This window comes from Cucurbita pepo, chromosome 8, assembly GCF_057944985.1.
Source record: "Cucurbita pepo subsp. pepo isolate OVF chromosome 8, ASM5794498v1, whole genome shotgun sequence".
NCBI lineage: Eukaryota > Viridiplantae > Streptophyta > Magnoliopsida > Cucurbitales > Cucurbitaceae > Cucurbita > Cucurbita pepo.
This window is the reverse complement of record NC_141805.1, coordinates 1,157,333-1,171,486: the sequence shown is the minus strand read 5'-3', so window position 1 is coordinate 1,171,486 and position 14,154 is coordinate 1,157,333. Positions and strand designations below refer to the sequence as shown.

The window sequence follows — 14,154 nt, the reverse complement described above, 5'->3', positions numbered from 1 at the left end:
TTACAATTAAAAAAAAATTATGTTGAGTCTTAATGTAAAGACCCGACTTGATATACTTATCAGTTATTATATACGTTCAAAGAGGATTGAGAGTAACGAGGAAAACAAAGAAGTTTTCAAAACACACTTAATAAGTAGTCGATCAACGGGGTTAAAGCTACATTTAGATATAAAACTTGGTACCAACTATGATAATTATGCTTCGAATAGAACTAAGCCTATCTCAACACAATACCTCATGAAAACATACATGATTGCAAGACAAGGTAACTGACACTCGAATAGGAGTTAAATGGTCTCTCGAGAATATGTTAAATATGTATTTGTATAGATAACTTTTCATGTATTATGTCGACCTCGTGCTCGTCAAGAAATTTAGGCTAAGGTCACTCGAGCCCGAGTTTACTAGGAATCTTAGAGAGACACTCAATCAATGCTATCACCCTTGCCCTTTAAAGAGAGGGACGAACCAGTGAGACCGATAGAGAGATGGACGCACCAGAAACTCTTGAGAAAAAAACTAATTTTAATATTTTAATAATCGGATCCGTCCAAGTGTTGCGAATGATGTGGCCGTCCTTCAGAATCTCAACTGATTTCTCCACGAATGATTCACTATTCTTGGAATGCAATTTCACTCTCAATCTCATGTGGCCTTCATAATTTGTAAGAAAGTTTTCTATAGATCAAGAGAGCGTTTCTGTAAGTTTCGATCGATCAGTTTTCTCACGGTGTGGAGATTTCTCAACTTGTTCGACAATGGCTGATAAGGTGCTGGTGATTGGCGTCGATGAGACTGAGCACAGCTTCTACGCCTTGAGGTGGATGCTCCAACATTTCTTTGGCCCTAACGATATTCCTCACAATCTTGTTATTGTCCACGCTAAACCACCTCCTTCTAGCGTTCTTGCAATTTCCGGTCCAGGTATACCGATTCTCCTGATCTCTATTTTGCCTTTAACGAGTCTGTTTTCCATTTGGTTCCGATGAAATGAACTTGAAGAATAAGTTAGAGTTGATGTTGATTCATGAACGATAGTATCAAACACAGTGAAAACTGAATTTATTGATCTTCTTGATTTTGAGTATCGAGATGTGACGAGATAATGAAATTATTTTGATTTTTGCTGTGATGAGAGAACGAAATTTATTGATCTTCTTGTTGTTCCATTTGGCTCCGATGCAATGAACTTGAAGAATGAATAAGTAAGAATTGATGTTGATTCATGAACGATGGTATCAAACACAGTGAAAACTGAACTTATTGATGTTCTTGATTTTGAGTATCGAGATGTGACGAGAGAATGAAATTATTTTGAGTTTTGCTGTGTACAGTTGAAGCGAATCGAGAATTCTGTATTGAATGGAAATGATCCATTTGGGGATGGTATTGAACAGAAATCTTATCTACCTTGTTGTGTTGTTCTGTAAATGATTTATAACGTTTTCCCCCCCAACGATTATCATGTTTGTAACAAAATGTTGAAATACAGCCGCCGAGAATGTTTTGCCCTTGCTAGATGAAGATTTGAAGAAAATTGGTAACAGGACTGTCCAAAGAGCGAAGGAAATATGCATTGAACACAAGGTAACTTCCAATTTCATTGAAAAATTTATGATTACACCACATTAATCTCCAGCTAGAATTGTCCACTTAAAATGCCGTTCCCCGAATTGCATTGCTCTTAATCTACTTCCCTTCTGATTGATGATTGAATTACTTGTTTACAAACTTAAAACTTCATTCTCCATTGATTAAAACATATATTTTGACGGTGGGTCGAGGGTAAGATTTGAATCTTCACCCTACATTCTTCAATTACTTTTGATAAACTTTAAGTTCAGTCTTTGAACTAAACATATATTTTGATGGGTGGATCAAGTGGTAAGACTTGAATCTTCATCCTACATTCTTTAATTACTTTAATTACTTTTAGATTAAACTTTAAGTTCGGTCTTTGAACTAAACATATATTTTGATTGATGGATCAAGTGGTAAGACTTGAATCTTCACCCTACCTTCTTCAATTACTTTTAGATTAAACTTTAAGTTTGGTCTTTGAACTAAACATTAATTTTAATTGATGGATCAAGTGATAAGACTGAATCTTTACCCTATATTCTTCAATTACTTTTAGATTAAATTATAAGTTCGGTCTTTAAACTAAACATACATTTGATCCATCATTTTGATTGATGGATCAAGTGGTAAGACTTTCCCCCTACGTTCTTCAATTACTGGATAAAGTGGTAAGACTAATCATCACCCTACATTCTTCAATTACTTTTATATATTTTAATTGGTGGATCAAGTGGTACGACTCAAATCTTCCCACCCTACATTCTTCAATTACTTTTATATATTTTAATTGGTGGATCAAGTGGTACGACTCTTCCCAGTACGTTTTTCAATTACTTTTAGATTAAATTATAACTTCCAGTCTTTCAACTTTGTTTAATTACTCTTATATGAAGTTGAAATAGGAGCACCATCTATTGTGCAAAATCTGTAGCATACCCATTTAGCATGGTCATGCATTCTGCCTTCGTAGGTCCAAAACGTGACGACTGAAGTTGTGGAGGGTGATGCCAGGAATGTAATGTGCGATGCGGTAGAAAAGCACCATGCGTCCCTTTTGGTTGTTGGAAGTCATAACTATGGAGTAGTAAAAGGGTAAGACTCCCCTTACTAAAAGAATTGAAGTATCCATCCTAGTAGAAAGAACCAAGTGATCGATTCAAATTGTTTTTCTTGAACAGGATGAACCTGGGCAGTGTAAGTGCCTACTGTGCTCACCATGCCCATTGCTCCGTTATGATTGTGAAGAGGCCACCCAAACCCATGGAGTGAACCAAATCTATTTTTGTAGACAATAAAAAGGTCACTGAACGGGTCAGGATTTCTCTGTCTTAGGCTCCGTTGAATCCATCTTGTTCCTGTCTTTAAAAATTAGGTTTCTTTTTTTGGGTGAAAATTGCATTTGTCTTGATTGACAATGTTTATTTTTATTTTTATCAAGTATCATGGAATAATTTATCTTGTATAACAAGCTAAAGTTTCATCTTAGTGAGTGGATTAATATAATTTCATCATAGTTCGAGGAGACTAACATAATTATGTTCATAAGACATTCAAATAATGTATACACAAAGTAAAGAAGTTACCTAAGAGTATTGATATAGGTGACAAAAAGTACTTGAATGATGATGAAAATTGAGTTGTACGCTATAAAATCTCGATATCGATAAATTATTATGGCCCCTAACACTTTGAATTAATGAACTCAAATGATTAATACAAATAGTATAAGAACATTTGAAACTTGCGAAATAAGATCTGATTATAACGAATATTAACTGAAACAGTTCATCACAACCCCAAAATAATCTCACAATAAAAGAAGCTTACTTCAAGATAACTAAAGCAGGATATTATAAAAGTAGAGATTGACTAAGGTTTATAAATAGAGTTTAACATTTGCACTCATCAGAACATAAACTCCCAAGTAAATTAGGTCAAAACAAGGAAACCCCAGAGAATAAACCAAAACAAAAACAGCCCAAATCTTCCAAATTATCCAAATTCAAACGTTAAAAGAAAAAGGCAAATATAGTTGAAACAATGAGTGCAACATGAATATCATTCTGCTTCAATCTTTTGTTCTGTTCTTTCAGCACTTGACTTCCTTCAAAGCTGGGGCAAGGTATAAAAATGTTGGGTCAGTGGCTCCTTCCCTGTAGTATGCAAACACGATGCAGGAATCATCATGCATGCTCTCTCCCACGAAGCTGCAAAAGAACATATAATACAATTAGGAATCATTCTAATGATAAGAAAACTTAAAACTTTGAGAATATTGAAAATTCTAAAAACGCTAGGTTCTGTAAGTGCTGCTTTTAGGAGAAGCACTAAAAGCTCGAATGCTCCGGTTTCATCTATCACATATCGATTCAAAAAAAGGGTGTTCGAGAGCAATGTTAAAATACAAAGAACCAAACTGATCACAAATGGTAAGATTTGGTTTGCTGTGTTGAGTTCAAATATTTCTATTACTAAAGATGTAATGCCAATAAAAGTAGCCTAAACAAAGGGAAGTACTTACAACTGGAAGTCCAATAAAAGATAGCCTAAACAAAGGGAAGTACTTACAACTGGAAGTCCTTGAGCTTTGGAAGCAGAAACTTAGTTGCTCCTTCAATGTTCTTCTTAAATGCCTCCTGTTTCTCTCCTTCCAGCTTAGGTGTCAGCAATTTGATAAACTTCTTAATGTATGCAATGAATTGCTTCTTGTCCATGGTAGGTTGCTCCTGGAATCCCAAAGTGGAAAGAAAAATAGATTTAGGTCAAGTTTGGGAAAGATTTAAAATCACTCCCATGTATGCCCTTAAATTAAAAACTTGCAATAATCCTTGAATGTCTTAACCGGAAGGTATGCCTACCTGAAGCCTGAAGGTGTCGACAATGTCAACCACCTTCACAGCTTGGTCATCAACCCCTTCATCCTCACCGTCACCTTCAGCAGAAGGATTTGCACCAATGTCCACATCGACCGCTCCTTGAACGACCCACTGCAGCATAATGATTTAAGTAGTAAAGTATTGTGCTGAATACTCATTCAATTTGGCTAACACTTAGTTTCAGTAATTATATACGACACGACATTTTCTTTCCATGAAAAAGTGAAAAAACATACAATAAACAAAATCTACTGACCTTTCCCTCAACTTCCCAGATCATTCCATTCTCGAGTTCCTTGTATGGGAACGAATCCGAGAGAAGCTCGTCACCTGATATCAAAATTAAAAACAATTGCTTTGTCACCAATGAAGGGAACGAATCCATGTAAACCAAACTAGAAAAAATATTACTACAATAGCATCAAATCATCCAAACCACAACAGAAGCTCTCAACTCTAATCTCATGGATTAGATTCTACAACCCAAAAACAAAACTCTTCAACAATAAACCAAAATCATAACATACTGATTCAAAGTACTGTAAATATTCATTCAAATTTGAAAGCTGATACAAGAAAGCCACAATCGCTCTCCCACAAAAAGCTAACCAAAAGCTACCGCATATTTTGTTACCCTATCTCATAAATCAGATCACTACGAGCTAAAGCAAAATCGATAAAATCACAAATATGTTCCAGATCTGAAAGTTAACCAAAGAATCCATAGAAATCAGAGACATAAAAAAGCTGCAACAATGGAAAATCGAAGCCCTATAACCTAAACAAACCTCCATAACAGGAATGAAAAACCTCCCTGACATGAATCAAAAATAATTATATGAACAAAACAAACCTCCATAAATCGAAAACAACGAACATAAATCGAAATAACCAAAAATAATCGAAAACAACAAACATTAATTTAGAGAATTTACCAGTGAGAAGGTCTTGGTAAACCAACATGATTGCCCAATTTACTCTCGGAGCTCCTGAAGAAAAGAATTGTTCTGGGGCGAGAGAAGGGCTAGAGAGTACGGCAAAGAGCGCAAGAGAATTAGATTCAGGAGAGTGTAACGAATTTATAGAATAGGGTTTTCTTCAAAAGGTATAATTCAAGTTTATCATATTCCTATTTTACCCTTTAATATTTTTTTAGAAAATAATTTTGTTTTTTATTTTAAAATAATATAATAAGTTTTAAAATTTTAAAACATAATTGTAAATAATATGATAATTAAATTTATCATAAATATTATAACAATTTTTCCTAAACTTAAATTTAATTTTTTTAGTTTTCATATAGAATTATTTACAACGTAACAAGCTAAAGAATTTAATCATATTTATATTTTTTAATTTATTTAAAAAAAAACACTTTATATCATAACTCAGTTTATTAATAAATAAAAAAACATAAACTAATTATTATATCAATTAAAATTTAAAAATGATTATATCTTTTATGAAATATCCACTTAACTTCTAAAATTAACAACTAATTAAAAATCGTAATTTTGTTTATAATTAATTTGAATGATACATTTTTAGATTTAGTTTCGTCAGCTAATATAAAATAAGTGAAAAAGGCTATATTAATAAATAAATAAATAAATCAATATTTCAAAAATAAAAATAAAAAATACTCTAAAATAAACTAGTACGTGTTTTTTTACTTTTTAATTTAAAAAAATATTCTTTAGTTTTTTTTTTTTTTTTTAAAGTTTTATTAAATCCTTGAATTTCTTAAAATAAACGGACTTTTTAAAAATAATTTAAAAATAATTTTTTACTTTTAAAAATGAAAGAAATGTTTTTACCGTAAATAATTTATTATTATTATTTTTAAATTAAAGGGTTTATTTTATTTTATTTCTTGAATGTTTTATATATGATAATAAGGATAATAATATTTTTAAAAAATTTTAAAATATTAATTAAACCTTTAAATTTTATTTATAAATGTCAAAGGAAGATCTAGATCTTATTTATATTATATTTGGTTAAGATACAAAATTTAATAATTTTTTAATGTAATGTGCGACAAAATTGTATTTGTGTCAACTAAAATAAATATTAGTCTCCAACTTCCCTATTCTATTATAATTTAACTATAATATATGTAAAAAAATAAGTATTATATATATATATATATATATATATATATATATATTACTAATTAATTAAATTATTTAGAGATCAAAATTATCATATACTAAACATATGTTAAAATCGATGGACCACTTAAGACGTTTGTACGAACATAAACATATAAAAATGTTAGTTGTTTTATATCAAATTTAATACTAACAAATGAATCGTTATTAATAGTACATGAAATACATGATTTGTGGTAATAGTTGGAAGGGGATGACAACGAGAGACAAGAACATTAACAAATGGGACGGAATTACATTTTCGGGTCTCCAAAACATTACCTGTTTTAAGAATAACGATTATCCACACTTATATGATATTGTCTACTTTGTATGAGCTCTCGTGAGTTTGATTTGGGATTCCCAAAAAGGTCTCGAGAGAGTATTCGTTGATTATAAATCCATGATCCTTCACTAAATTAGCCGAGGTGGACTTTCATCATCCAACAACGGGAACACAGTCACACTCTCTGGAAGATTCTGCAGTCACATGTTTTCTGACAGACGCCGGCAGCCATCACCGCCGGCTAACAGCAAAGTTTTTAGGAAACATCCAGATCTCACCTCACTATACAAGCTGATATAAGATTCCGATCTATTTTCTTTAAAAAATTGCAGGCAGAAATCTGATTAAAAACTCTATGAATACGGAGGAAAATGTTCAAGAATTTACGGCCACCACAGCGCCGCTGCCGACGGCGGCTTAGCTTACCTACCACCCACCACAGTCAAACAAAAAAATTGATAGAGAAACTTTTTCAGGGGATACAAAATGACTAAAATGCCCTCAATGACAACGACACTGAACCAATAAAAGCAACAAAAGCAAGAAGCCATGAAGGGCAATTTCGACATTTCAATATTTCATCCCACCGGTCACAGAGCCCTACCTCTCAGGGGCATTCATGTAAATTACAGAGTGTTCATCAAGCTTTACACAGTACACAGAAACATCTCAGGCAAAACGAAATTTAAATGATAATAAAACCCTAGAAAATACAGATCTAAGTACTGAGTTCAGTCGCCGGAATCATCATCGCCGCCGAAGATCGAAATCCGATTGTAGAGGAGGAAGAGAATGAGGACGAGGAAGAGAGCGACGCCGACGGGGGAACCAGTGACTCGGTGGATGGAGTCAGGCTCGCCGGAGGAGAAGATGGCGGAGACGAAGGAGCCGCGATCGGAGGAGAGGAACTGGATGGCGAGAAGGAGGAGGATGGGGAGGAGGAGGAGGCCGAAGGGGCTGAGGAGGTCGGAAATGGCTTCGGTAAGAGCCTCCCCGTCGCCGAGGAGGAAGGGTCCAACGATGACGATGGCGACGACCACCGCCAGTAAAACACCGTGGGGAGCTCCGCCTTGCCGTTCTTCAATCATTCTGGTTTCACTCTCAACCCGATTTTTTCTTCCTTTGTTTGAAATATTGAAAAGCAGAGAGAATTTGAAGCGTATGAGTTCAATTTTGCTTTAATACCATTACTGACCTGGACAGATAAAAAAAAATAAAAATAAAATAAAATAAAAAGGGTTTTTATCCGGTGTGGTCAACACCCATTCCTTTTCAAATGTTTAAATATTATATGTTGTTCAAATTTTCATAATTATTTAAATTTGAATTTTTCATCTATTTTTTTTATTATTGTATTCATATAATTTGTAAGTTTTTTTTTAATTTAATTGAGTTGAATTTTTAAAAAATTAAAAATTCAATTAAATTTAGAGATTAACATTTTTTTAAAATAATTAAAAAAACAAAGCTTATGAACTAATATTTAAAACTTATTTTAAAATAAGTTTTATAAAAAGAATAAATGATTTTTTATAATAACAATAAAGGAATAAAGTTGACAAAGGGTTAGTTTTGTATATTCGAGATACGAAATTAAAATTTTTTATTTCACCCTTGGAATTCTTCGTTCTCATCTCCACTCCGACCGACGTGAGTCCTCACAATCCACCCACTTGGAGACTCAACATACTACAGACACACCAATTGATATATGACTCTGGTACCGTTTGTAACCACCCAAACCCATCACTGATAGATATTGTTCGCTTTAGCGTGTTAGAACGCGTCGGTTAGGGAGAGATTTCTACATCCTTATAAAGGTTGTCTTCATGAGAGAGACAACGTTAGCACCCGACCCACAACCGTGCGAGCTGATAAGTTATAATTGTTTTTAATAGTTTGATCCTTAAACTTTGGTAAAAATAATAATTTAATCCTTAAACCTTAGTTTATAATAATTTTAATCTTAATATAAGGACTAAATTATTATATATGAAAGTATTTTATATAGTTTAAGAGAACATAATATCACACAAACTTTATATTAGAGCACATAAATGTGGGCCTAAGGATTAGTAAATATAATTACTTAAAATCCTCAAATAATCCCACTTTGAAACAGCTACAAGAACACGAACACAAACACAGACAACGTTTATTTTGGACAACAGCAAACACAACAAACACAAGTCATAAGCAGTTTTATGTAGATGGCTGGAACATGAATCCCGTGGGGATGATGTTGGTTATACGGAGGAGTCCCTGAAATGTCATTCCGACCAAATTCAACGCCGAAACCAAATTCCCGACAGAGGGTAACGTTGCGTTGCAGCTCGACAGTGGCGTGTTCACTACGACGCTACAGTTGGAGGTGAGTGAAGAGAGAAGGAACTGTAAAGGATCTAACAGAATCGAAAACACTCCCGCGCTGTTTGTTGTTGCAGTCGACACGACGTTTCCGTTTCCGCATTGCAGTTGCACGGCTGCATCTGCATGCAAAATATATACGTATATAAACAGTTTGCCACTTTGAACATAGCTCAACTAGTTTGAAAATAACTTACTCGGGAAGGCAGGAGTGGCGGTGCCATTGGTGCCGATGTTGCCATTGGCAGTGCAAAAGACAGTTCCTTGGATTCTAGTAAGGCTAAGAAGACTGCCAATGGACCCAAGCTGAGCTTCCACCACCATTAATGGAGCTCCCATGGCAGCAACCATCACGAAGACAAACAATACTGATTTCAAACCCATTTTTCTGTGCTTCCAAATTTTGACTCCTCCTCTGCCATTAAATAGACGGATAACCAATTTAAAATAATCATTTTTATTTTTTTATTTTCATCATCTATTCTTATATTTTAATTTTTAAATAACCAATTTTTTCAGAGTATTTGTAACGTTGAACAATGTTAAAATGTTACAATTTTTTATTTATGTTTTTTTTAACGATTATAGATTGATTTGTGTTTGTTTGTGAATTTTTAATATTTTTATCTAAGACTATCTAATAAATTAAAAATTTTAATTCTTTTTTGAAGTTGACAACCCGAAGATAGGGGATTGAGTTGGGTTCGGTTGAGTTGTGAAAATTTTAGAGTTGGGTTAGGTTACCAATCCAACTAACTCGAACTTTTGGATTGGGTCAAAAAATAATCTTTAACCGACCCAACCCGAACCATCTACAGCCCTACGTAGAGCCAAGTTGCTGCAGATTTTTCTGACCTTTAGTGCCATGAAAATGAGGGATTGCGCATGCAGCGAGTGTCCCACGCTCTATAAGGTAGAAATTTGGCCCCAAAACGCTGATTTTGTTCCTTTTTGTTCTGAAAAGCCTATTTACCTAAGGGTCCATTGCCTAATCATCAAATTGCCCACCTGTTATCATTTTTCCACTCTCATTTCGATTCACGAGATCCGTCTCGTGAAATTATTCAACGAGATTCGAACAATTGATGCAACAGCTCGAGACAATCGCTAATAGATATTGTCCACTTTAGCTCGTTACATATCGTTGTCAGGTTCATGGTTTTTAAAACTCGTCTGTTAGATAGAGGTTTTCACGTTCTTATAAGCTTCATTATCCTCTCTTTAACCAAGGTGGGATCTCACAATTTACCCTCTTAGGGGTCTATGTCCTCACTAGCACACCGCCTCGTGTCTAACTCTAATGTCATTTGTAACAGCTCGAGACAACGGCTAACCAATATTGTCCACTTTTGAAATTTACATATCGTCATCAGCCTCACGATTTTAAAATGCATTTGCCAAGGAGTGGCTTCCACTCCCTTGTAAGGAATGTTTCGTTACCCTCTCCAATCGAGACGAGATCTCACAATTCACCTCCCTTGGAGCATAGCGTCCTCGTTAGCATGTCGCTCGATATCGGGCTCTTATACCATTTGTAACAGCTCAAGACCACCACTAGTAGATGTTGTCTGCTTTAGCTCGTTATGTATCACCATCAGTCTCATGATTTAAACGCTTATGCTAGGAAAAGATTTCTATGTCTCTATATGAAATTCAGAAAAATTTGACTACTATATATTATTTTTTAAAAATAAAAGAATTCTTAATAATTAATGACATTTAAGATTTTTATAACATTTTCTATACTACAAAATCTACTCATTTCATTTTAAAATATAAATGGTTAGTTTATTTAAAAAAAAAATGATAATAAAATTTGTATTATTATACCAATCTCTATCTTTATTAGGGTCCACATTTATTTTTTTTTTTTTAAAATCATTCTAATGTCAAAATTATTTATATTTCATTACAATTTACAGCTCAAATATAATTTATTTATCATCCATTATTTAATATTTTTTAAAAAAAGTATTAAAGTTTTAAGATTAAATATTATAAACAAATCTATTGTACGATTAATTCTACCTTTAAACTAAAGCGAGCATAGTGTCACGATCGCACTTTTAATGACAGCGGACTTGCGATTGTGCAGTATTCACTTTCCAACGACAAGTGAGCTAAGTCAATTCGTTCTTGCGTCGCCTACGGGCAAGCGACGTATGCTCGAGCCTCTGGCCTCTATTTTAAGAGAAGGTTTTAGAAAACGAGGGTAGAGAGAGATTTTTGAAAGAGACGTTATATAAGCAAGCAAGAAAGAAATAAAAATGGCGGCTTACAGTATATAACCTTGGGTAGGGAGAAGTTAACAACTAATCGTATCCCCCTACAGTACATTCTGAGGCATTTCATGTCTGACAGGCCTAGACATGATATTTTTGAAACGTCATACTTCCTAGAAATATAAAAGTAAAACACTAGAATGTGAAAAGACATAAAGGGTTGGGCTTGTCATGGGCATGCGGCCATGGACAACACGCCTTGGACGAGCATGACTGTGACACATAGTTCATCAGTGATTGTCACAATAGATCAGAGATTCGAACCCCTCAATTCATAATATTGTTGAGCTCGAAAAATTCAAGAAACTAAAACGAAACGACGTAATTTTAAATAGTCGCTCAACTAAACCTAATATTTATGGACCAAAGCAAATACTAATAATATTTTAAAAAGAAAAAAAAAGTAAATGACAAAAAATTACACGAAAATTGGTAGGGATATGGATGACGGTGCATTATGTGTTGTACAATGGGCTAAATTAGGAAACAAAGAGACAAGAAAGCAGGCCTGGCCCAATTTTAAATGCCGATGGGCCCATCTGTACTCGTTGCTGTCTCTGGATTTGGCCCAATTACTGCCTCACGTTTTTTCCATTTTATGACGTCAGCAACAGTGCCCCAACTAACCTTACTCTAATAAAGCAATAATTTAATAATAATTATTATTATTATTGTTGGATAAATTTCAACATTTAATTCAAAAGATATATATATATATATATATATATATATATATATATATATATATATATATATATATTTATTTATTTTATATAATATAATTTAATTTAATTTAGTTGTAGTTTGGAATAAAATGAATAGTTTCTAACGACTTAATAATTGAATAAAAAAAATTTAAAAACCATAAAAGAAAATCTAAATTAATATTTTTTTAAAAAAAAATTATAGATATGAAGTTGTAAAAAATGGTGGAAAAAAATTATAAAATTAAAAAAATATATATTAATTTTTTTTTTTTAAAAAAAAAAAAAGAGAAAAAAATCGTTGACATAGAAGGAAGAAGGGACAAGAGAAAGGAAGATCCCCATGTGCGGGGGTTGAATGATCCAACGGCTGATGTGACAAGTACGGGAGAGAGATGCACGGATAAGATCCTCTGCCAGTGCCACGTCGTTTCAGTCTGGCCCACCATATTATTATTTACTAAACTCTAAAATAGACGCTAAACCAATCACATGATCCCACGTGTCCAGGTTGATTAAAATACATTTTTTAATCTTAAATTCATTAATCTAGTCAAATAGTTGTTATAACGTTACATTTACAGCATTTATAAGTTGGGTTTGTGATGTTTTTATGTTTTTTTTTTAAATAATTATTTCATTTTTTTAGCTGGATCTCAGATTCTTTTTTAAAATAAAAAATAAACATTACAATTCAACTCACTAAAAAAAAAAATTAACTCTCGGACCAGATATCGATATCGATATTAATATAAATTTAGCTCTCGTTTCTTAAAAATATAGCAAAAATCGGACAAAAACGCTAAATTAGTTTCAAATCTTTTTCTCCCCTAATTAGAAAATAAAACACCTAGATATATATTTTTTTATTGTGTCACGGTCTATCGGTTTAAAAGTTTATGATTTATTAGACATTTATTAAAGTTCGATGACAAAATATATCCATAAAAAATTTTATAAACTAAATTTATAGTTTAATATTTTTGTAAGTTAAAAAAAAGTGAGAAGTAACTTAAATCTCAAAGAAAGTAACATGTGGACCACATATGGATCTACAATCAACATATTTTATTTTTATTTTTTTAATTTTCTAACATTTGAGAGTATATTAGATTTTTATAGAATTAAATAAAATTATTATACATATATGTATATATAATTATATTGTAATAAAAAATAATTTTCTGAAATTTATTTTATTTAAATTAAATAAAAAATGAAATTATTTTTGTAATTTATCTATCGTATATTTTTTGTTAGCCACGTTACTCGATCGATGCAAATATTTTAGTTAATGTACAATGTCGTGACTAGTTAAACTGTATTCATATTTTTTTTAAATTCACTGATATTGGGAATGGAGGATTCAAACCTCCAGCATCTTAGTCGAAAAAATATATTTAAACTAGCTGAGTTATATTTATAGATGTCTGTTTAACTCATATAGTTGAACCGTGTCGATGATCATATTTCTTGTTTCTAACCCTGATCGGTGGACGTCTTTATATATGTAATAAATGGGTCCGTGAGAAGATAGTGGCATTATTTATGAAAGGATGTGAGAGGTGATGAATAGAAGAATACAAGATTATAATACAATACAAAGCCAAAGACAAGAAAAAGTGGTCCGACGAAAATACAATTAATTAATTAGGTCCGGAGGCGAGTGGACCAAACCGGACACTACGGTTGGGCCGTATATGTTCCCCTTCACTCATGACTCATGACTCGACTCGATCATATAAACTCCAAATTCGGTTCATTTTTCTCCCTCCAAACTCCCCTCTCCACTCTATGCCCTGTCTCTTCTCCCCCCTTTTGACATCTCAACCCCCCACCAACCATTTTTCATTCATCATTGTTTTGATCGACTCTATCTCGATACACGTCGTGTACCTTAAGAT

At 33.0% G+C, this 14,154-nt stretch overlaps 4 protein-coding genes across 4 annotated transcripts; 1 reads left to right on the top strand and 3 right to left on the bottom strand.

The window, feature by feature from the left end:
• The first annotated feature begins 546 nt into the window (after positions 1 to 546).
• LOC111800472 (universal stress protein PHOS34) lies at positions 547 to 3,067 on the top strand. Its single transcript, XM_023684180.2, has 4 exons — positions 547 to 925; positions 1,494 to 1,588; positions 2,553 to 2,674; positions 2,761 to 3,067. The coding sequence occupies exons 1-4, from the start codon at positions 760 to 762 to the stop codon at positions 2,849 to 2,851; spliced, it is 474 nt and encodes a 157-aa protein (XP_023539948.2). The 5' UTR covers positions 547 to 759; the 3' UTR covers positions 2,852 to 3,067.
• Positions 3,068 to 3,409: 342 nt separating this feature from the next.
• LOC111800471 (translationally-controlled tumor protein homolog) lies at positions 3,410 to 5,551 on the bottom strand. Its single transcript, XM_023684179.2, has 5 exons — positions 5,394 to 5,551; positions 4,715 to 4,788; positions 4,441 to 4,569; positions 4,151 to 4,308; positions 3,410 to 3,789 (listed from the first exon to the last, which is right to left on the bottom strand). Exons 1-5 carry the CDS (start codon positions 5,419 to 5,421, stop codon positions 3,672 to 3,674), a joined length of 507 nt encoding a protein of 168 aa, XP_023539947.1. The 5' UTR covers positions 5,422 to 5,551; the 3' UTR covers positions 3,410 to 3,671.
• Positions 5,552 to 7,435: 1,884 nt separating this feature from the next.
• Positions 7,436 to 8,057, bottom strand: LOC111785989 (uncharacterized). The gene has a single exon (XM_023666345.2). The coding sequence runs from the start codon at positions 7,983 to 7,985 to the stop codon at positions 7,629 to 7,631; it is 357 nt and encodes a 118-aa protein (XP_023522113.1). The 5' UTR covers positions 7,986 to 8,057; the 3' UTR covers positions 7,436 to 7,628.
• An 851-nt stretch (positions 8,058 to 8,908) lies between these two features.
• Positions 8,909 to 9,680, bottom strand: LOC111800758 (phylloplanin-like). Its single transcript, XM_023684592.2, has 2 exons — positions 9,462 to 9,680; positions 8,909 to 9,386 (listed from the first exon to the last, which is right to left on the bottom strand). Exons 1-2 carry the CDS (start codon positions 9,646 to 9,648, stop codon positions 9,100 to 9,102), a joined length of 474 nt encoding a protein of 157 aa, XP_023540360.2. The 5' UTR covers positions 9,649 to 9,680; the 3' UTR covers positions 8,909 to 9,099.
• Between the last annotated feature and the right edge of the window lie 4,474 nt (positions 9,681 to 14,154).

Excerpts from the sequence above, each read along its gene's own strand:
- LOC111800472 (XM_023684180.2), top strand. The coding sequence starts at position 760 with ATGGCTGATAAGGTGCTGGTGATTGGCGTCGATGAGACTGAGCACAGC. Across the intron at positions 926-1,493 it reads TCTTGCAATTTCCGGTCCAG|CCGCCGAGAATGTTTTGCCC; the intron begins GTATACCGATTC and ends GTTGAAATACAG. Across the intron at positions 1,589-2,552 it reads AAATATGCATTGAACACAAG|GTCCAAAACGTGACGACTGA; the intron begins GTAACTTCCAAT and ends CTGCCTTCGTAG.
- LOC111800471 (XM_023684179.2), bottom strand. The coding sequence starts at position 5,421 with ATGTTGGTTTACCAAGACCTTCTCACTG. Across the intron at positions 4,789-5,393 it reads TTACCAAGACCTTCTCACTG|GTGACGAGCTTCTCTCGGAT; the intron begins GTAAATTCTCTA and ends TTTTGATATCAG. Across the intron at positions 3,790-4,150 it reads AAGCTCAAGGACTTCCAGTT|CTTCGTGGGAGAGAGCATGC; the intron begins GTAAGTACTTCC and ends GTTCTTTTGCAG.
- LOC111785989 (XM_023666345.2), bottom strand. The coding sequence starts at position 7,985 with ATGATTGAAGAACGGCAAGGCGGAGCTCCCCACGGTGTTTTACTGGCG.
- LOC111800758 (XM_023684592.2), bottom strand. The coding sequence starts at position 9,648 with ATGGGTTTGAAATCAGTATTGTTTGTCTTCGTGATGGTTGCTGCCATG. Across the intron at positions 9,387-9,461 it reads CGCCACTCCTGCCTTCCCGA|ATGCAGCCGTGCAACTGCAA; the intron begins GTAAGTTATTTT and ends TTTTGCATGCAG.